Source organism: Cherax quadricarinatus, chromosome 7 (assembly GCF_038502225.1).
Source record: "Cherax quadricarinatus isolate ZL_2023a chromosome 7, ASM3850222v1, whole genome shotgun sequence".
In the NCBI taxonomy this organism is placed as follows: domain Eukaryota; kingdom Metazoa; phylum Arthropoda; class Malacostraca; order Decapoda; family Parastacidae; genus Cherax; species Cherax quadricarinatus.
The window spans coordinates 45,740,580-45,764,223 of NC_091298.1; the positions used below are offsets into that span (position 1 = coordinate 45,740,580).

At 42.3% G+C, this 23,644-nt stretch overlaps 1 protein-coding gene across 1 annotated transcript in view; it reads left to right on the forward strand.

Annotated features, from left to right (window-relative positions):
* LOC128687076 (cell adhesion molecule Dscam1) overlaps positions 1-23,644 on the forward strand; it is a 422,243-nt gene that overhangs the window by 345,581 nt on the left and 53,018 nt on the right. The window contains exons 14-15 of the mRNA XM_070082112.1: positions 19,960-20,116; positions 20,604-20,752. Of these exons, the coding sequence (XP_069938213.1) occupies positions 19,960-20,116; positions 20,604-20,752 (306 nt within the window). The remainder of the gene's footprint in view (positions 1-19,959; positions 20,117-20,603; positions 20,753-23,644) is intronic.

Genomic DNA, 23,644 nt, shown 5'->3' on the forward strand with positions numbered 1-23,644 from the left:
CACCCTCCTCCATACTGCCTCCACCCTCCTCCATACTGCCTCCACCCTCCTCCATACTGCCTCCACCCTCCTCCATACTGCCTCCACCCTCCTCCATACTGCCTCCACCCTCCTCCATACTGCCTCCACCCTCCTCCATACTGCCTCCACCCTCCTCCATACTGCCTCCACCCTCCTCCATACTGCCTCCACCCTCCTCCATACTGCCTCCACCCTCCTCCATACTGCCTCCACCCTCCTCCATACTGCCTCCACCCTCCTCCATACTGCCTCCACCCTCCTCCATACTGCCTCCACCCTCCATACTGCCTCCACCCTCCTCCATACTGCCACCACCCTCCTCCATACTGCCTCCACCCTCCTTCATACTGCCTCCACCCTCCTCCATACTGCCTCCACCCTCCTCCATACTGCCTCCACCCTCCTCCATACTGCCTCCACCCTCCTCCATACTGCCTCCACCCTCCTCCATACTGCCTCCACCCTCCTCCATACTGCCTCCACCCTCCTCCATACTGCCTCCACCCTCCTCCATACTGCCTCCACCCTCCTCCATACTGCCTCCACCCTCCTCCATACTGCCTCCACCCTCCTCCATACTGCCACCACCCTCCTCCATACTGCCTCCAGCCTCCTCCATACTGCCTCCACCCTCCTCCATACTGCCTCCACCCTCCTTCATACTGCCTCCACCCTCCTCCATACTGCCTCCACCCTCCTCCATACTGCCTCCACCCTCCTCCATACTGCCTCCAGCCTCCTCCATACTGCCTCCACCCTCCTCCATACTGCCTCCACCCTCCTCCATACTGCCTCCACCCTCCTCCATACTGCCTCCACCCTCCTTCATACTGCCTCCACCCTCCTCCATACTGCCTCCACCCTCCTCCATACTGCCTCCACCCTCCTCCATACTGCCTCCACCCTCCTCCATACTGCCACCACCCTCCTCCATACTGCCTCCAGCCTCCTCCATACTGCCTCCACCCTCCTCCATACTGCCTCCACCCTCCTCCATACTGCCTCCACCCTCCTCCATACTGCCTCCACCCTCCTCCATACTGCCTCCACCCTCCTCCATACTGCCACCACCCTCCTCCATACTGGCTCCAGCCTCCTCCATACTGCCTCCACCCTCCTCCATACTGCCTCCACCCTCCTTCATACTGCCTCCACCCTCCTCCATACTGCCTCCACCCTCCTCCATACTGCCTCCACCCTCCTCCATACTGCCTCCACCCTCCTCCATACTGCCTCCACCCTCCTCCATACTGCCTCCACCCTCCTCCATACTGCCTCCACCCTCCTCCATACTGCCTCCACCCTCCTCCATACTGCCTCCACCCTCCTTCATACTGCCTCCACCCTCCTCCATACTGCCTCCACCCTCCTTCATACTGCCTCCACCCTCCTCCATACTGCCTCCACCCTCCTCCATACTGCCTCCACCCTCCTCCATACTGCCTCCACCCTCCTCCATACTGCCTCCACCCTCCTTCATACTGCCTCCACCCTCCTCCATACTGCCTCCACCCTCCTCCATACTGCATCCACCCTCCTTCATACTGCCTCCACCCTCCTCCATACTGCCTCCACCCTCCATACTGCCTCCACCCTCCTCCATACTGCCACCACCCTCCTCCATACTGCCTCCACCCTCCTTCATACTGCCTCCACCCTCCTCCATACTGCCTCCACCCTCCTCCATACTGCCTCAACCCTCCTTCATACTGCCTCCACCCTCCTCCATACTGCCTCCACCCTCCTTCATATTGCCTCCACCCTCCTCCATACTGCCTCCTCCATACTGCCTCCTCCATACTGCCTCCACCATACTGCCTCCTCCATACTGCCTCCACCATACTGCCTCCTCCATACTGCCTCCTCCATACTGCCTCCACCCTCCTCCATACTGCCTCCACCCTCCTCCATACTGCCTCCACCCTCCTCCATACTGCCTCCACCCTCCTCTATACTGCCTCCACCCTCCTCCATATTGCCTCTTCCATACTGCCTCCATCTGCCTCCATATTGCCTCCTCCATACTGCCTCCACCCTCCTGCATATTGCCTCCATCTGCCTCCATATTGCCTCCTCCATACTGCCTCCACCCTCCTCCATACTGCCTCCACCCTCCTCCATACTGCCTCCACCCTCCTCCACACTGCCTCCACCCTCCTCCATACTGCCTCCACCCTCCTCCATACTGCCTCCACCCTCCTGCATACTGCCTCCACCCTCCTCCATACTGCCTCCTCCATACTGCCTCCTCCATACTGCCTCCACCATACTGCCTCCTCCATACTGCCTCCTCCATACTGCCTCCACCCTCCTCCATACTGCCTCCACCCTCCTCCATACTGCCTCCACCCTCCTCCATACTGCCTCCACCCTCCTCCATACTGCCTCCACCCTCCTCCATACTGCCTCCACCCTCCTCTATACTGCCTCCACCCTCCTCCATATTACCTCCACCCTCCTCCATACTGCCTCCATCCGCCTCCATATTGCCTCCTCCATACTGCCTCCACCCTCCTCCATACTGCCTCCATCCACCTCCATATTGCCTCCTCCATACTGCCTCCACCCTCCATACTGCCTCCAGCCTCCTCCATACTGCCTCCACCCTCCTCCATACTGCCTCCACCCTCCTCCATACTGCCTCCACCCTCCTCCATACTGCCTCCACCCTCCTCCATACTGCCTCCACCCTCCTCCATACTGCCTCCACCCTCCTCCATACTGCCTCCATACTGCAATAACTTTAAAACACTTGAAATTTTGGAAAGTTTCCAGACATAATAGATGTGCTCATGAAAAATATAAACAAACCGGGTGGGGCGCGCCGTATTTGAAAGACCACTTGCCGTATAGCAAATTTTGGTCATAATTTGAAATCGCCATATTATTGGAACGCCGTTAGGCAAAACGCCGTAAAGCGGGGCCCTACTGTATATAGTGAGTTACTGGTAGACCTAGGACTACTGTATATTGTGAGTTGCTGGTAGACCTAGGACTACTGTATATTGTGAGTTGCTGGTAGACCTAGGACTACTGTATATTGTGAGTTACTGGTAGACCTAGGACTACTGTATATTGTGAGTTACTGTAGACCTAGGACTACTGTATATTGTGAGTTACTGGTAGACCTAGGACTACTGTATATTGTGAGTTACTGGTAGACCTAGGACTACTGTATACACCTACCATCCGACTTACGACTTGCTCGACTTGCGACCACTCGACTTACGACCGTGTTTTTTATGCCAAATTTCTGGGAAATAAACAACTATTTGTGTTGTACAAAGTGTTTATCCTAAACCTTGCAGTATAAAATACAGTACTAACAGCATAAAAAGTAAAGTAAAACACGAAATACCAAAATAAAACAATAAAATAAAGTCATTACAAAAATGTTTTGTTGATATTCAGTAGTAAAGTTCGACTTACGACCATTTCGACTTACGACCATTTCAACTTACGACCGGTTTCTCGGAACCGAACTCGATCCTAAGTCGGATGGTAGGTGTATAGTGACTTGGAAATAATTGGTATAAAATACCGACACAATGAAAATATAAACACATATGCAATATAATGTGATCCTTTATTAACAACGTTTTGCCCACACAGTCGGCTTTTACAAGTCACAAACAGATCTACCTGGGGTGGAACGTATGCGAGTATTTATAGTCAGTTTGAGAATGCTGGGTCAGGTGGAGAATGCTGCATCACTGCGACCACTGGCCAGGCTGCAACAGCGACCACTCGCCAGGCTGCAGCAGCAACCACTGGCCAGGATGCAGCAGCGATCACTGGCCAGGCTGCAGCAGCGACCACTGGCCAGGCTTCAGCAGCTGATCTACCAAGTGGGGTTATAGAGTCTAAAATCTTGGGTAGCTTGGAAGAGAGATTGTATAAGTATATGAGTAGACCTTCTGCAGTGTTCCTCCATTCCTATGTTCTTATGTGGGATAGCGATGAAGAAGTTTCTTGACAAGTGGTTCAGCTATATTATAGAAGCCATGGTTCTAGTTGAAGTTGTTGGATATAGAGATAAGCGATGATTCCAGGATTCTTTGGTATTGAGTGTTGTCTTGTCTGGTGATAAGTTTTGAGTTTCTGTAGTTGAATAAATGGTTGTGTGAATTATGGTGTTGTACACAGGCATTCCTTGGATCATCAGACCTGCTTGCGTATTGGTGTTCTGAAATATGTGTTTGGAGGTCTCTTGATGTTTCGCCCATGTATAATTTGCTGCAGTCATTACAAGGGATTATGTATACCCCTGCAGAGGATGGAAACTTGTCCTGTCTATTACTGGTAATGTCCTTGGTGGTGGTGGATGTGGAGGTTGATACCTGGAATGAGGTATTGGAAAAGATGTTGGAAACATGTTTGGTAATGGAGTTGGTGGGGAGGATTATGTATCTCTTTTCGGCAGTGTCTTCTCTGGGTGTGTTAAAGATGTTTAATGCCCGTCGTCTGCAGTCTCTGATGAAGTGACGAGGATAGTGAGGGTTGGAAAATACTTGTTCAATTATAGTGCATTCTTCCTCAAGGAACTCATTCCTGCACATTCTGAGTGCACGCAGGAAAAAACCTATAATTACACCACGTTTAGTTTTGGTGTCATGGTGAGAGTAGAAGTGGAGAAGATCATTTTGGTTGGTGGGTTTTCGATAGACTTTCAAACGAAGTTCATGGTCAACTTTGCAAAGAAGAACATCAAGGAAAGGAAGAGTTTTGTCGACTTCTTCTTCAAGTGTGAACTGTATTGAGGGCTTGACCTGGTTGAGCTTGTCTTGGAGAGCTTGAACGTTGAAGCGTCTGGGAGTTATGAGGAGAATGTCATCAACATAACGGAGCCAGGTGACAGACGAAGGAATAATGGTGGAAAAACGCTCGGCTTCCAGATGTTCCATGTACAGTGGACCCCCGGTTCACGATGCTATTGGTATCTGATAAATCCGGTAATCGATGCATTATATTGCAGAAAATTTGCCTCGCTTCCCTATACAAAACCTGGTATGCGATGTGGTTCGTACGAGACGTGTCCATGTGTGGCCTGAACTGCCCCGTGTGTGCCAGTGTTTACAAGCCAGCCAGTGTGCGCGCATCTAAGGATACATTCGGTACATTCCATATTATCCATATTATCACTGTTTTTGGTGCCTGTTTTTGCAAAATAAGTCACCATGGGCCCCAAGAAAGCTCCCAGTGCCAACCCTTCGAGACCAAGGGTGCTAATGACTGTTGAAATGAAGAAAGAGATAATTGCAAAGTACGAAAGTGGAGTGCGTGTGTCGGAGCTGGTCAGGTTGTATAGTAAACCCCAATCAACCATCTCTACTATAGTGAGCAAGAAAACGGCAATCAAGGAAGCTGTTCTTGCAAAAGGTGCAACTGTGATTACGAAACAGCGACCGCAAGTGTTAGAAAATGTTGAGAGACTGTTATTGGTGTGGATAAATGAAAAACAGATAGCAGGAGATAGCATCTCTCAAGCGATCATTTGTGAAAAGGCTAGGCAGTTGCATGACGATTTGGTAAAAAAAATGCCTGCAACTAGTGGTGATGTGAGTGAATTTAAGGCCAGCAAAGGTTGGTTTGAAAGATTTAAGAATCGTAGTGGTATACATAGTGTGATTAGGCATGGTGAGGCTGCCAGTTCAGACCACAAAGCGGCTGAAAAATATGTGCATGAATTCAAGGAGTACATAGAGGCTGAAGGATTGAAACCTGAACAAGTGTTTAATTGTGACGAAACAGGCCTGTTTTGGAAGAAATTACCAAGCAGGACCTACATTACTCAGGAGGAAAAGGCACTCCCAGGACATAAGCCTATGAAAGACAGGCTTACTCTGTTGATGTGTTCCAATGCTAGTGGTGATTGCAAAGTGAAGCCTTTATTGGTGTATCACTCAGAAACTCCCAGAGCGTTCAGGCAAAAGAATATCCTCAAGGCTAATTTGTGTGTGCTGTGGAGGGCAAACAGTAAGGCATGGGTCACTAGGGACTTTTTCTATGACTGGTTACACCATGCATTTGCCCCCAGTGTGAAAAATTACCTAATTGAAAAGGAATTAGACCTTAAGTGCCTCCTGGTATTAGACAATGCCCCTGGTCATCTTACAGACTTGTCAGAGCGACTTTGTGGGGACATGAGCTTCATTAAAGTCAAGTTTTTGCCTCCTAATACCACTCCTCTCCTGCAGCCTATGGACCAGCAGGTCATTTCCAACTTCAAGAAACTGTACACAAAAGCTATGTTTGAAAGGTGCTTTGAAGTGACCCCAGACACTCAATTGACTCTAAAGGAGTTTTGGAAGGATCACTTTACTATCCTCATTTGTGTAAAACTTATAGGTAAGGCTTGGGAGGGAGTGACTAAGAGGACCTTGAACTCTGCCTGGAAAAGACTGTGGCCAGAATGTGTAGACAAAAGGGATTTCGAAGGGTTTGAGGCTAACCCTGAGAAGCCTATGCCAGTTGAGGAATCCATTGTGGCATTGGGGAAGTCCTTGGGGTTGGAGGTTAGTGGGGAGGATGTGGAAGAGTTGGTGGAGGAGGACAGTGAAGAACTAACCACTGATGAGCTGCTAGATCAACTTCAACAGCAAGAGGCCAAACCTGAGGAAATTGCTTCGGAGGAGGGGAGAGAGAAATTGAAGAAGTTGCCTACTTCAAAGATTAAGGAAATGTGTGCGAAGTGGCTTGAAGTGCAAACCTTCATGGATGAAAATCACCCTCAGTCAGCTATTGCAAACCATGCTGGTGACTATTACACTGACAGTGTTGTGAACCACTTTAGGAAAGTCATAAAGGAACGAGAGGTACAGGCCTCTATGGACAGATATGTTGTGCGACAGAGGTCCAGTGACTCTCAACCTGGTCCTAGCAGCATTAAAAGAAGAAGGGAAGTAACCCCGGAAAAGGACTTGCTACCTCGAGTTCTAATGGAGGGGGATTCCCCTTCTAAATGCTAACACCATCCACACTCTCCCCTCCTCCCATCCCATCAATCATCACCAGATATTCATTAAAGTTAAGTGTCAATTATTCTTTCGTTATTTATTGTTATTTATTGTTATTGTTGTTATTGTAATTACTATTCTATTGCATTAAACTTAATATTTCATGTGGTAAAAGTTTTTTTTTTCATACTTTTGGGTGTCTTGCACGGATTAATTTGATTTCCATTATTTCTTATGGGGAAAATTGATTCGCTTTCCGATATTTTTGGTTTACGATGAGCTCTCAGGAACGGATTAGTATCGTGAATCGGGGGTCCACTGTATAGGTTCGTCAGGATGGCACTGAGTGGCAAACCCATGGGTAGTCCAAAAGTCTGCTGAAAGAGGTGATTTTTGAAAGAGAAACACGTAAAACCAACACAGTTCAACAAGGTCGATGAAACTGCTGGCTGGAATAGGAAGATCAAGTGAATCATCAATTTTCCTGCACAAGAGATCGATGGCTTGTGTAGTAGGTACTTTGGTGAATAGGGAAGTTACGTCAAGGCTGGAAAGTTTCTTGTTCCTGATGTTGATGTTGCGAATGCGATTGAGAAGATCACCCGAGTGTTTGAGATGTGCTGGACTCCTACATCTTTATAGTTCCCTGCCCCTACAACAGCTCCTATTATGGCCTAACCGCTGGTACTGCTGCATTGACCCACATGGAACCAAAACAACCAAAATAAAGCTGCTAAATATGTAAAAAGCTGACCCAACACGACTAATCGAGGACTGCCCGGCATACCAAACACCACCCTGCTGCCAGACGAAATCCCAGCCAAGCATCAGTTATCACTACAATAACTCCATATCAACTCCACTAGTGTTCTCATAGGATACAAGAATAGAAAAAGCAACACCAAGACAGACATGAAACCTAGAAAACTGTTACCCATAATGTCTGCCCTGAAAGACACCAGTGAATCTTCCACCCCCTCATCCCCGGCCAGACCAACACAACAGCAACAATGGCGGACGACTCCTAAACCTTCTCCGGATTCTCTCAACATTCATCCTCATCCATGACTCGCACCCAGGCTGACTTGTCTACAACTATGGATAACATCAGAAACCTCTTCACCGCAAACGGCAACATAGATTACAACTCGTCAACACCCAAAGGTAAAGCCCAGGAATTCAGTCCTCAAGAACTACCTGACTCCATGGATAACATTCTACAGGACAATAGTAAAATAGTATGCTATTAAAGACCTTGAATGTCATCTTTTTTTTTTTTTTTTTTATTATCACACCGGCCGATTCCCACCAAGGCAGGGTGGCCCGAAAAAGAAAAACTTTCACCATCATTCACTCCATCACTGTCTTGCCAGAAGGGTGCTTTACACTACAGTTTTTAAACTGCAACATTAACACCCCTCCTTCAGAGTGCAGGCACTGTACTTCCCATCTCCAGGACTCAAGTCCGGCCTGCCGGTTTCCCTGAATCCCTTCATAAATGTTACTTTGCTCACACTCCAACAGCACGTCAAGTATTAAAAACCATTTGTCTCCATTCACTCCTATCAAACACGCTCACGCATGCCTGCTGGAAGTCCAAGCCCCTCGCACACAAAACCTCCTTTACCCCCTCCCTCCAACCCTTCCTAGGCCGACCCCTACCCCGCCTTCCTTCCACTACAGACTGATACACTCTTGAAGTCATTCTGTTTCGCTCCATTCTCTCTACATGTCCGAACCACCTCAACAACCCTTCCTCAGCCCTCTGGACAACAGTTTTGGTAATCCCGCACCTCCTCCTAACTTCCAAACTACGAATTCTCTGCATTATATTCACACCACACATTGCCCTCAGACATGACATCTCCACTGCCTCCAGCCTTCTCCTCGCTGCAACATTCATCACCCACGCTTCACACCCATATAAGAGCGTTGGTAAAATTATACTCTCATACATTCCCCCTCTTTGCCTCCAAGGACAAAGTTCTTTGTCTCCACAGACTCCTAAGTGCACCACTCACTCTTTTTCCCTCATCAATTCTATGATTCACCTCATCTTTCATAGACCCATCCGCTGACACGTCCACTCCCAAATATCTGAATACGTTCACCTCCTCCATACTCTCTCCCTCCAATCTGATATTCAATCTTTCATCACCTAATCTTTTTGTTATCCTCATAACCTTACTCTTTCCTGTATTCACCTTTAATTTTCTTCTTTTGCACACCCTACCAAATTCATCCACCAATCTCTGCAACTTCTCTTCAGAATCTCCCAAGAGCACAGTGTCATCGGCAAAGAGCAGCTGTGACAACTCCCACTTTGTGTGTGATTCTTTATCTTTTAACTCCACGCCTCTTGCCAAGACCCTCGCATTTACTTCTCTTACAACCCCATCTATAAATATATTAAACAACCACGGTGACATCACACATCCTTGTCTAAGGCCTACTTTTACTGGGAAAAAATTTCCCTCTTTCCTACATACTCTAACTTGAGCCTCACTATCCTCGTAAAAACTCTTCACTGCTTTCAGTAACCTACCTCCTACACCATACACTTGCAACATCTGCCACATTGCCCCCCTATCCACCCTGTCATACGCCTTTTCCAAATCCATAAATGCCACAAAGACCTCTTTAGCCTTATCTAAATACTGTTCACTTATATGTTTCACTGTAAACACCTGGTCCACACACCCCCTACCTTTCCTAAAGCCTCCTTGTTCATCTGCTATCCTATTCTCCGTCTTACTCTTAATTCTTTCAATTATAACTCTACCATACACTTTACCAGGTACACTCAACAGACTTATCCCCCTATAATTTTTGCACTCTCTTTTATCCCCTTTGCCTTTATACAAAGGAACTATGCATGCTCTCTGCCAATCCCTAGGTACCTTACCCTCTTCCATACATTTATTAAATAATTGCACCAACCACTCCAAAACTATATCCCCACCTGCTTTTAACATTTCTATCTTTATCCCATCAATCCCGGCTGCCTTACCCCCTTTCATTTTACCTACTGCCTCACGAACTTCCCCCACACTCACAACTGGCTCTTCCTCACTCCTACAAGATGTTATTCCTCCTTGCCCTATACACGAAATCACAGCTTCCCTATCTTCATCAACATTTAACAATTCCTCAAAATATTCCTTCCATCTTCCCAATACCTCTACCTCTCCATTTAATAACTCTCCTCTCCTATTTTTAACTGACAAATCCATTTGTTCTCTAGGCTTTCTTAACTTGTTAATCTCACTCCAAAACTTTTTCTTATTTTCAACAAAATTTGTTGATAACATCTCACCCACTCTCTCATTTGCTCTCTTTTTACATTGCTTCACCACTCTCTTAACTTCTCTCTTTTTCTCCATATACTCTTCCCTCCTTGCATCACTTCTACTTTGTAAAAACTTCTCATATGCTAACTTTTTCTCCCTTACTACTCTCTTTACATCATCATTCCACCAATCGCTCCTCTTCCCTCCTGCACCCACTTTCCTGTAACCACAAACTTCTGCTGAACACACTAACACTACATTTTTAAACCTACCCCATACCTCTTCGACCCCATTGCCTATGCTCTCATTAGCCCATCTATCCTCCAATAGCTGTTTATATCTTACCCTAACTGCCTCCTCTTTTAGTTTATAAACCTTCACCTCTCTCTTCCCTGATGCTTCTATTCTCCTTGTATCCCATCTACCTTTTACTCTCAGTGTAGCTACAACTAGAAAGTGATCTGATATATCTGTGGCCCCTCTATAAACATGTACATCCTGAAGTCTACTCAACAGTCTTTTATCTACCAATACATAATCCAACAAACTACTGTCATTTAGCCCCTACATCATATCGTGTATACTTATTTATCCTCTTTTTCTTAAAATATGTATTACCTATAACTAAACCCCTTTCTATACAAAGTTCAATCAAAGGGCTCCCATTATCATTTACACCTGGCACCCCAAACTTACCTACCACACCCTCTCTAAAAGTTTCTCCTACTTTAGCATTCAAGTCCCCTCCCCTACAATTACTCTCTCACTTGGTTCAAAGGCTCCTATACATTCACTTAACATCTCCCAAAATCTCTCTCTCTCCTCTGCATTCCTCTCTTCTCCAGGTGCATACACGCTATTATGACCCACTTCTGCATCCAACCTTTACTTTAATCCACATAATTCTTGAATTTACATTCATTATTCTCTTTTCTCCTTCCATAACTGATCATTTAACATTACTGCTACCCCTTCCTTTGCTCTAACTCTCTCAGATACTCCAGATTTAATCCCATTTATTTCCCCCCACTGAAACTCTCCTACCCCCTTCAGCTTTGTTTCGCTTAGGGCCAGGACATCCAACTTCTTTTCATTCATAACATCAGCAATCATCTGTTTCTTGTCATCCGCACTACATCCACGCACATTTAAGCAACCCAGTTTTATAAAGTTTTTCTTCTTCTCTTTTTTAGTAATTGTATACAGGAGAAGGGGTTACTAGCCCATTGCTCCCGGCATTTTAGCATCCCCGGCCAGACCAACACAACAGCAACAATGGCGGACGACTCCTAAACCTTCTCCGGATTCTCTCAACATTCATCCTCATCCATGACTCGCACCCAGGCTGACTTGTCTACAACTATGGATAACATCAGAAACCTCTTCACCGCAAACGGCAACATAGATTACAACTCGTCAACACCCAAAGGTAAAGCCCAGGAATTCAGTCCTCAAGAACTACCTGACTCCATGGATAACATTCTACAGGACAATAGTAAAATAGTATGCTATTAAAGACCTTGAATGTCATCTTATGACACAAAACTCAAAGATTAGTGAACTAGAACACAAACTGACATCATTAATAAACTCATCTAAAGAACAAGCAAACCTACATTCAACTATAGACACACATGCTAAACAAATAAATTCCCTCACCACCAAGCTGTCAGAAGCTACACAAGACTGGAAGTTAAACAGATATCAAGGAGGCCCGACTGCTAGGCAAGTCAGGTCATCAACAAAGTGTTAAAGTGTTAGGTTAAAATTCAATTCCATTGATGTAAAAATGATCTAATAAGTTCCTCCATCAAGAAACGGAGTAATGTGTATATAAATGAGTGCCTAACTAAAAAAAATGTCAGAACCTATTATACAGACTTCGAAAACTTAAGTGTGATAATGCATCGATAAAACAGCGCTTTACTCATGATGGTATTATCATGGTAAAATTATCAGACACGGGTCGTAGGTTTGAAATAACAAATGATTAAGAACTAGCATGTTTCCTCTCATTCACTGGTTTGACTGAACCTTGTTAAGCCATATCTCAACACATTATCAACCATGTTCAGTGCTGTAGTATAGTAGAATTTACCCTTATTCTAATCCACATTTTCATGACTGTTAGTGAATAACAGTAATTAATTCCCAACTACTTGAGATGCTTAAGGCACTATTCAAGGTGCTAATCCAGGTACTTAAGTGTTTTATTTTCTGTCTTATTTTATACATGAAACCATTACTTTTAACTTTGAAATAATCAAGGTGCTAAAGTGTTTTATTTTAATATTTGGTAGCTCCATTATTTTTAGATTTAAAATAACTATCTTAGTTCTGTAAGTTCATAATTGTTAATGGTTTAACATCATTTGCTTTTGTTTTTTTGCTCTTTAATAATTGTAACAGCTATTTTTCTACATACCCCTTATGAATGCAATTATTGATCCTGATATCGACCTCTTATTGAACAGCACACATAATCCTAACAGTAATTTCCATTACTACACTGCTAGTCAGGCTTCTACCCTTCTCAGTGTCAGCAAGAACATTACAGTCTTCAACTACAATGTTAGATCATTGAGTAAACACTATGATGACCTCATTGCACTACTTAAGTCTGTAAATGCTACTATAACTTTCATTATACTTACTGAAACCTGGCTCAGACAAGATCTGACAGACATATTTACCATACCTGGTTACACAGCCATACATAACTGCAGGCCTGACCAATCAGGAGGAGGCACTGCCATCTATTACTCTGGAGAACTAGAATGTATGAAATCATCTAGTGTATGGGACGAAAATGGTGAATATATAATAGCTAAATTCACATCAAGAACACTTAAGAAACCTATAACAGTTGGTGCAGTCTACAGACTACCACACTCAAATACTTACACTTTTAGCAATAACCTTAGAAACATGATAATTGAGTCAGAGTTGAATAAACACCATCTGATATTAGCAGGAGATTTCAGCATCAACCTTATCCAAGCAACTGACCCTCCAGTAGCTGATTTCACAAATGCTATGAATAACAGCTTATTGCTACCCTCAGTAACAAAGCCAACAAGAATCTCTGACACTAGTGCCTCATTACTTGACCATATCTGGACGAACACAATATCCCTACTACAAGCAGGTATAATCACAGATAACACCACAGACCACTACCCTACCTTTCTCATAACCAACTTCTCTAAACTGCCTCAAGAAACAAGAAAGATCTCATTTCGCCTGCATGATGAGACATCGATAAACAACCTAAAACTAGCTTTAGGTGCCATTGATTTTCAGAGAGAGCTAGATGACAGTAATAATATTGATAAAGATATCAAATTTTTTTTACATAAAACCCTAAACCTCTACAACAAAAATTGCCCAGTCAAAACAAAACAGATCACAGAAAAGGAGCTAAACAGCCCCTGGCTAACTAAATGTATCCTCAAATCTATTAATAAAAAAACACCATATTGAAAAACAGTTCATATTAGGCTTAATTACTAAAGAATTTACTAAAAGATACACATCAATACTCACAAAACTAATACATAAATCAAAGCAAATGTATTATGAAAATAGATTTAGTGAAATGAAAGGTGACATGAAGAGTACCTGGCAACCCCTCTCCAAAATTTTGGGCTCAATGAAACCAATTGGAAATAGAGAGACTTAACTATACCAGATGAACCTCACATGCAACCCATAGACACGGCCGACAAATTTAATGTCTTCTTCTCTACTCTAGGATCAAAGCTAGCGAGTCAAATTCCTAGCTCAAATACCCATCCGAGCGAGTACCTCACTGGCAATTATCCAAATACTCTCTTACTGGCTCCAACTAACCCTACTGAAGTCTCACTCATCATTAAATCATTAAAAAACAAATCAGGTGATCTAGATAACTTGCTGCCATTCATATATAAAAAAGCTGCACCAGAACTGTTGCCCATTATTGCAACAATGTTTAACAAATCTATAGCTTCCTCAACCTTCCCATCCATACTCAAGACAGCAAGGGTCACCCCGATCCACAAAGGTGGAGATCCAACTGATTTAAACAATTACAGACCCATAACAAACTTGCCCTTACTCTCCAAGATATTTGAAAAAATAATTCACAAGCGACTTTACTCCTACCTTACATCCAACAACATACTTAACCCATGCCAGTTTGGATTTAGACCAAAAAAAAAAGCACGAATAATGCTATTGTACAAATGCTTGACCTAATATACACAGCTCTCGATAAAAATGAATACCCCCTGGGGCTCTTTATCGACCTAAGAAAAGCATTTGACACAGTTGATCATAATCTCTTGCATCTCAAACTGAAGCATTACGGTATAAGAGGACATTCTCTTGACTACCTAAAATCCTATTTTAACGACAGACACCAATATGTGCATGCAGATGGAGTCAACTCCGCTATCCAACCTATATCTGTAGGAGTACCCCAAGGTAGTGTCCTAGGCCCACTCCTCTTTCTCATCTACATCAATGACCTCTCCAATGTATCCCAACTCCTTAAACCAGTTCTATTCGTAGATGACACTACATATGTCTACTCCCATTCAGACCCAGCTGTGCTTGGAAACACTGTAAACAATGAACTGCTAAAGATATATGCTTGGATGACAAGCAACAAACTCACTCTCGACATAGATAAAACATACTTCATGCTGTTTGGCAACAGAGCCTCAAATATTCAACTCGGCATACTGTTAAATGGTTTCCCTATATCAAGACATACAGAGGGCAAATTTTTAGGTCTTCTCCTTGACTGTAATCTTAAATTTCAGTCCCATACCCATCACATAGCCAAGAAAATTTCCATATTAGTAGGAATGCTTTCCAAGATACATTACTATGTACCACCAATGCCTCTCCTTACCCTGTACCACTCTCTAATACATCCTTACCTCACCTATAGTATCTGTGCCTGGGTCTCAACCACTGCCAACCACCTTAGACCCATAGTAATCCAACAAAAAGCTGCTGTGCAAGTGAAAACGAACTCCTGTGCTAGACAGCACACCCCACCACTTTTCAAAAGACTCATCTTGCTAAATATACAAGACATACACTCTTATTATTGTGCCTAATACATATACAGAACTTGAAACTCCACTGTAAACCATCCCCTAAAACTACTACTCGACAGTTACAACAGAATGCACAGTTACAATACAAGGCATAAGGCACTTTTCAACATCCCTCAAGTAAGAATCTCACTGTGCAAGAACCCTATGCATATAAAGGCCCGAAGATCTGGAACTCACTACTGGAACAGGTCAAGGATCCCCAGACAGCTTATAAATTTAGGACTTTGCTAAAAAATCATCTTATCTCACAATATTAACCAAATCAACCAAACATCTACTGACTAGTTTTATCATGTGACCACCTGGCTTTTAATTCTGCCATTCCATAAAATATTACCACCTGCACAATTACTTGTAAATTAGATTTTGTACTAAGTTTACCTAAGATTTATTAAGTTCATATAAGATTGTGAAACAGCTAACCACTATTCCATGTTTAGTTTTAAGTATAATTACTATGTACTGTTATCTTATCTAGTTTTAATTAGTTACTATGTATTAGGATTAATTTGCCCGAAATGCCTCAGCATGATAGTGGCTATCTTTGTACTTAGCAAATCAAAATTGTAATTACACATTGTAACCTTTACAAAGAAATAAAATTATTATTATTATTATTATTATTATTATTATTATTATTATTATTATTATTATTATAGTGCCCAAGAGTTTAAAGAGGTGTTTTGCGAGAATTCCTGAAAGTTGGTGGGGAGCACTGCCTATTCCTGAAGATATGGGCCTCAATGGGATACCAGGCTTGTGAGTTTTTGGCAGGCCGTACATTCTGGCAGGTCTGGGGTTGTTGGGTCTGGTGTGCAGAAGTTTCTCCCCTTGTTCTGAGTCCCTCAGAATGCAGCAAGTTCATTGAAGAAATGTTTTAGTAAGGTTGTCCACTTGGTTAGTTGTGAGAGGTTTGTAGGTATCTGGGTCATTAAGTAGATTGAGCATTTTGTTCCTGTAATCATCAATGTTCATGACCTTCTAAAAGCTTACTCACTTCGCAACAGACACAATTTTCTTCGGGACTGCATCCGAGAAATGGTCTTACCAATATCTACTCCTCAAATTGCCAACATCAAACCTCCTTTCTCCGCTACAGATTGGACCTACCTTGAAGAGTGTGCAGATGACTTAAACAGTGCTACAAAGGAAGTTTTTCTCCAAGCCAGAACACTAGGCACAGTACTCTGGGGCAACATGAACAGACGCATCGCTGAAATCATTCGCAGCAGAGTTACCACAGCGAATATTCAACAGAAGATCAGACTTACTAGGAAACTACAAACTCTCTTCGATAGTAGTCATTGGAAAAGTTTGGGAAGACCTGAAATTATTCAGAATCTTTCATCTCATTTGTCAAACACAGAAACAAGCCCTCAGCTTAGGCCTCAAATTCGCAACAGGAATTACGAAACCATAACAAGACCTCGATTTTATCGCCAAAAACTACAGACACAATGACTCTGACTTCCAAAAAGGCTATCTTCAAGGCATCATCTCAGTGGCCATCTCAACACGCAGCTCCCCAGTCATACCTCGATGTTACATCATTGCACTTAAAGCTTTAGCAAAAGACACGGCCATCAGGGTCACCGCCACTGACAAGGAGGTAGTGTTATCGTGAACATTGATGATTAAAGGAACAAAATGCTCAGTCTACTAATGACCCAGATACCTACAAACCTCTCGCAACTAACCAAGTGGGCAACCTTACTAAAACATTTCTTCAAAGAACTTGCTGCATTCTGAGGGACTCAGAACAAGGGAAGAAACTTCTGCACACCATACCCAGCAACCCCAGACCTGCCAGAATGTATGGCCTGCCTAAAACTCACAAGCCTGGTATCCCATTGAGGCCCATATCTTCGGGAATAGGCAGTGCTCCCCACCAACTCTCAGGAATTCTCGCAAAACACCTCTCTAAACTCTTGGGCACTATCAGTCCAGCACATCTCAAACACTTGGGTGATCTTCTCAGTCGCATTCGCAACATCAACATCAGGAACAAGAAACTTTCCAGCCTTGACGTAACTTCCCTATTCACCAAAGTACCTACTACACAAGCCATCAATCTCTTGCGCATGAAAATTGACCATTCACTTGATCTTCCTATTCCAGCCAGCTATTTCATCAGCCTTGTTGAACTATGTGTTGGTTTTACGTGTTTCTTTTCGAAAATCACCTCTTTCACCAGACTTTTGGACTACCCATGGGTTCGCCACTCAGTGCCGTCCTGGCGAACCTATACACATGTGCATGGAACATCTGGAAGCTGAGCGTTTTTCCACCATTATTCCTTTGTCTGTCACCTGGCTCCGTTATGTTGATGACATTCTCCTCTTAACTCCCAGACGCTTCAATGTTCAAGCTCTCCAAGACAAGCTCAGCCAGGTCGAGCCCTCAATCCACTTCACACTTGAAGAAGAAGTCGACAACACTCTTCCTTTCCTTGATGTTCTTCTCTGCAAAGCTGACCATGAACTTCGTTTCAAAGTCTGTCAAAAACCCACCAACCAAAACGATCTTCTCCACTTCTACTCTCACCACGACACCAAAACTAAACGTGGTGTAATTATAGGCTTTTTCCTGCGAGCACTCAGAATCTGCAGCAATGAGTTCCTTGAGAAGAATGCACTATAATTGAACAAGTATTTTCCAAACCTCACTATCCTCGTCACTTCATCAGAGACTGCAGACGACGGGCATCAAACATCTTTAACACACCCAGAGAAGACACTGCCGAGAAGAGATACATAATCCTCCCCACCAACTTCATTGCCAAACACGTTTCCAACATCTTTTCCAATACCTCATTCCAGGTATCTACCTCCACAACCACGGCCATCAAGGACATTACCAGTAATAGACAGGACAAGCTTCCATCCTCTGCAGGGGTATACATAATCCCTTGTAATGACTGCAGCAAATTATACGTGGGCGAAACATCAAGAGACCTCCAAACACGTATTTCAGAACACCAATACGCAAGCAGGTCTGACAATCCAAGGAATGCCTGTGTACAACACCGTAATTCACACAACCATTTAATCAACTACAGAAACTCGAGACTTATCGCCAGAGAAAACAACACTCAATACCAAAGAATCCTGGAGTCATCGCTTATCTCTATATCCAACAACCTCAACCAGAACAATGGCTTCTATAACATAGCTGAACCACTTTCCAAGAAACTTCTTCATCGCTATCCCACATAAGAACATAGGAATGGAGGAACACTGCAGAAGGTCTACTCATATACTTATACAATCTCTCTTCCAAGCTACCCAAGAGTTTAGACTCTATAACCCCACTCGGTAGATCATCAGATGCAGCATTCTCCACCTGACCTCAGCATTCTCAACCTGACTATAAATACTTGCATACCTTCCACCCCATGTAGATCTGTTTGTGACTTGAAAAATGTCCACTGTGTGGGCGAAACGTTGTTAATAAAGGATCACATTATACTGCATGTGTGTTTATTTCCATATAGTGAGTTACTGGTAGAACTAGGACTACTGCATACAAGTAAATTAACACACAGTAAAGGAAATCTTTATGTAAACAATAGACTGACATTTTTAAGTTTTCAGAAGATACTTTTGGTTTTGTAATTACAGAATGTTTATTGCTACAATAATGTTTTTACATCAAGCAACCTCCTAATTATGTATCTTCTTTTGTCACCATTCACCCAAAACCTTCACTTTTATCACCATTCAATAAAAAACCTTCACTTTTACCAACATTCTCTGAAAAACCTTTACTTTTATCACCATTCACCCAAAAGCTTCACTTAAGAGAGAACTTACAACAACATTTCAGTCCATCCTGGACTCTTACTGCATCAGTTGTGACTTGACTATGGTGCAGTTTCAGTTTGATTCACTGGCATAGTTGTGCCCTGGGTCTTGTGCATGAAGGAAGGACCCAAACCTGGTCATGAGGTTACTTTCCTACATGCCGGTTTTGTGACTTTATTCTTTAGTCTCCATTATTTATTTCTTAATGTTAGTCAAGTCAAAGATTTTTTTCCACATGCAACACTGTACAGAGATGGGTGACATTTGGTTGAACATGCAGAAAGTCCACAGTTATGCAGATCATTTCTTACTTAAGACTACAATGACAATAATTATTATTTGCTTATATATATGAGAACATTAAAAGTATACAGACAACAAATTTAGGCATTACAAATAGAACAAACAATTATGAATTATGATTACAAGTATTGAGAATAGTGATACATAAATATACAAGTATTGAGGAGGGGTTTGGGATATTGGCAGTTTGGAGGGATATGTTGTGTATCTTTATACGTATATGCTTCTAAGCTGTTGTATTCTGAGCACCTCTGCAAAAACAGTGATTATGTGTGAGTGTGGTGAAAGTGTTGAATGATGATGAAAGCATTTTCTTTTTGGAGATTTTCTTTCTTTTTTGGGTCACCCTGCCTCGGTGGGAGACGGCCAACTTGTTGAAAAAAAAAAAAATTGAGAATAGTGATACATATATAGTTTTTAACATATTTGTGGTTAAAAGAATTGTTTAGCATATTTAACAAATTTTTTTATGCAGAGAGAGTTACCATCGAGAACCCTGGGTCCAGGCGAGACCTCTTACGTTGCTGAAGGTGTGAGCACCAGAGACAAATATGAGTTCTGGGTGTCAGCCTCCACACAACGAGGGGAGGGACCACCTACTGAAAAAGTTTATGTTCACCCAACAACTAAAGGTTAGTATTGTCTCTAGTTTAATTATATTCATGGGAAAGATCTAAACCTGTAATTATAATAATCATAGATTTAGGCTGAGGGACTGATTACCTCACCTTTCACTGTCTTCTGTGTATAGTTCTACAACCCTGAGGGACTGATAGCCTCATTTTCCACTGCTGTATATAGTTCAAGGCCAAGGGGCTGATAACCTCATCTTCCACTGTTTTCATATATCATCTCTGTATATTCCTGAAAAAACCACTGGTTATTGAAACATTTTCAAATAAAGATAAGAGATATTGCACATGCATGATTCCTCTTCATGTGAACCTATAAGCATCATACAATATCTGGTGTATGTCAGGTAATTACCTGTATTTCTTTAAACCAACAGTTCTTCTTGAAAATTAAAATGTACATATAGCAGAAGAAAATTAAATTTAGCAAATTATACTATAATATTTGTTGATCCAGTATTAATTGACTAAATTTTTTTTTATTTAGTATCAGCTCAAATTGCATCATTTGGAGGTCCTCTGGAAGTTGCTTGGAAGGAAGATGTAAGATTGCAGTGTCACTCTGTGGGAGAACCACCTCCTCACGTCACTTGGAAGCACAATTCAAAAAATATCATACCTACTGATAGAATTCAGGTAAGAACTAATGTTAATGTTACATGAATTCGTTTAATCTAAAAAAACATATGGTAAGTTTTGTAATAAAGTAAGTTTTATTTAGCTTCACTATATATAGTTGTGCAGAGTATTGTACAGTGGTTGCAATCAGTGCATGCTTATAGGCATATGTTGTTGGTAAATTATGATGATTTAATGTGGGATAACTCAAAATAAAAGTGAAGTTACTATATCTTATTTTTATTGGGGTCCTAACCTCATTTTATTTTTTAAACTGAACATCAAGTAAGACGTATTTTAAGTGACAGAATTTTCATGCTAAAACTGTACTGTGACATAAGCTTGTCAGGGCTGTGTCACACTATTATATGTTGTCTAATTTTAAATAACAAAAAAAGGCACAATACCGTGACTGGAACGATACACAAATAACCCGCACATAAAAGAGAGAAGCTTACGACGACGTTTCGGTCCGACTTGGACCATTTACAAAGTCACACAGTGTGACTTTGTAAATGGTCCAAGTCGGACCGAAACATCGTCGTAAGCTTCTCTCTTTTATGTGTGGGTTATTTGTGCATTGTCTAATTTTGTTGTTTAGGAGCTTGTATACATCATTGGAGGTTTATTTGACCTGTTATATTCATGCACTTCTGCCAGGATAGCCGTTGAATGGATAATGAAAATGTTTGTTTTGCTAGAGTGCATTAAAGTTACTTTGAATGGTGTTTCACTTTATGTGGTTACAGTTTTAGGAAATCATTGTGTTATATATTCTAACAAATAAAGTCTTCTTGCTTTGGTAGGAAATTGGTAATGAGTTAGATTTTTTACAGTGTGTGAGCCAGAATAACAACTTAACTTCACCAAAGTAATAAGCTCTTTTTTTAATATGTGCCGGCATGAGTTTACCTCAGCTGTAGTGTATTGACCAGTCATGGTAATACACCTACCATCCGACTTACGACCAAGCTTGGTTCTGACCAACTGGTCGTAAGTCGAAATGGACATAAGTCGAACCTTTGAAAATTGCCGACATATTGGGTAGGGCATAATGCCAAAACTTTCCTATATAAACTACCTACATTATACTGTAATGTAATGTGCAATCATTATTTCATTCTTTTTACCATAATTTACTTCTATTGTTGTATTTTAATTATTTATGTACTGTATATAATGTATACATGGTAGTGATATGTATTGTAAATTTTACATCGCATACAGTATCATGTTACTATTATCTTCATGTATTGTCGACACAGTGGAATGGGAGAATACCACTGGTAGTGTCATCCTGCCAGAATGTTGTATAACCTATACCCTAAGTAAAGAGAAACAACTCTGGAACATGTGTAATACATATCCGGCTGGCTGGCTGGGTGGCCGGGTCTGTGGTTGGCCGGGTGGGTGGCTGGCTGGCTGGATTCGGCTGGATGGGTGGGTGGGTGGCTGGATGGATGGATGGGTGGCTGGCTGGATGATGGGTGGGTGGGTGGCTGGATGGGTGGGTGGGTGGGTGGGTAGTTGGCTGACCGAATGTGGCTGTCTCTTTGTATCTATCTATCTATCTATCTATCTCTCTCTCTCTCTATCTCTCTCTCTATCTCTCTCTCTCTCTCTCTCTCTCTATCTCTCTATCTCTCTCTCTATCTCTCTCTCTCTATCTCTATATCTCTCTCTCTATATCTCTCTCTCTCTATCTCTCTGTCTCTCTCTCTCTCTCTCTCTCTCTCTCTCTCTCTCTCTCTCTCTCTCTCTCTCTCTCTCTCTCTCTCTCTCTCTCTCAATCTCTCTCTCTCAATCTCTCTCAATCTCTCTCAATCTCTCTCAATCTCTCTCAATCTCTCTCAATCTCTCTCAATCTCTCTCTTTCTCTCTCTCTCTCTCTCTCTCTCTCTCTCTCTCTCTCTCTCTGGTACACGTAAGTCAAGTTATCATACATATTATAAATTACCTAGGATAACCCAAAAAATCCAGACAAAGTGCTATACAGTGGATCTGTGCTCCAGTGCCCTAAATTAATAATAATATTAATAATCATTATTATTACAATAAATGGAGACGAATGGTACTTGGGACCTGACGATCTGTTGGAGTGTGAGCAGGGTAATATTTAGTGAAGGGATTCAGGGAAACCGGTTATTTTCATATAGTCGGACTTGAGTCCTGGAAATGGGAAGTACAATGCCTGCACTTTAACCCTTTGAGGGTCGACAGGCCCTCTCCGAAACTCGTTCTCAGGGTCGGCCAAATTTCAAAAAAAAAAAAATTATTTTTTCTTATGAAAAAATAGAGTTTTTTTTTCTGAACATTATAGGATAAACAAAAAAATTTTATCATCAACACTTACGGAGATATGGATGCATGAAGTTTGCAGAAAATGAGCCGCGTATGGCAACAGCGGCGACTGCCGCTCACCCGGTAAACTTTGATTTACTTGTATTTGAAGGTTTGTTGTTTTTTTCACTATTTTATTTTTTCACATAACTTATGTGGCCTATGAGACCAAAGTAAGGTGCAATGTACATATATACACTCGTTGTATACAACACAATAAGCACACAAACATAATTATCAATATATTGTTTACAAAACTTGTTTACAAAAACAAACAATACAAAACATTGTTTATTATTATTGTTCTATAATATATATACCAATATACAGTCACTGAACATATTCCTATTAGTTCTGCAGCTTGTGGAACTCTGAAACATGGTGTCATACACAATGGTGTTTTATCTTTCTCCCTCATTCTATCTCTTTCAATCTGTCTCTCTCTTTCTATCTGTCTGTCTATCTCTGTCTCACAGGTACACATAAATACAAGTATACATAGTATAAATTACCTAGGATAACCCACGAAATCCAGACAAAGTGCTATACTCTGCTTGAAGATGTGAGTAA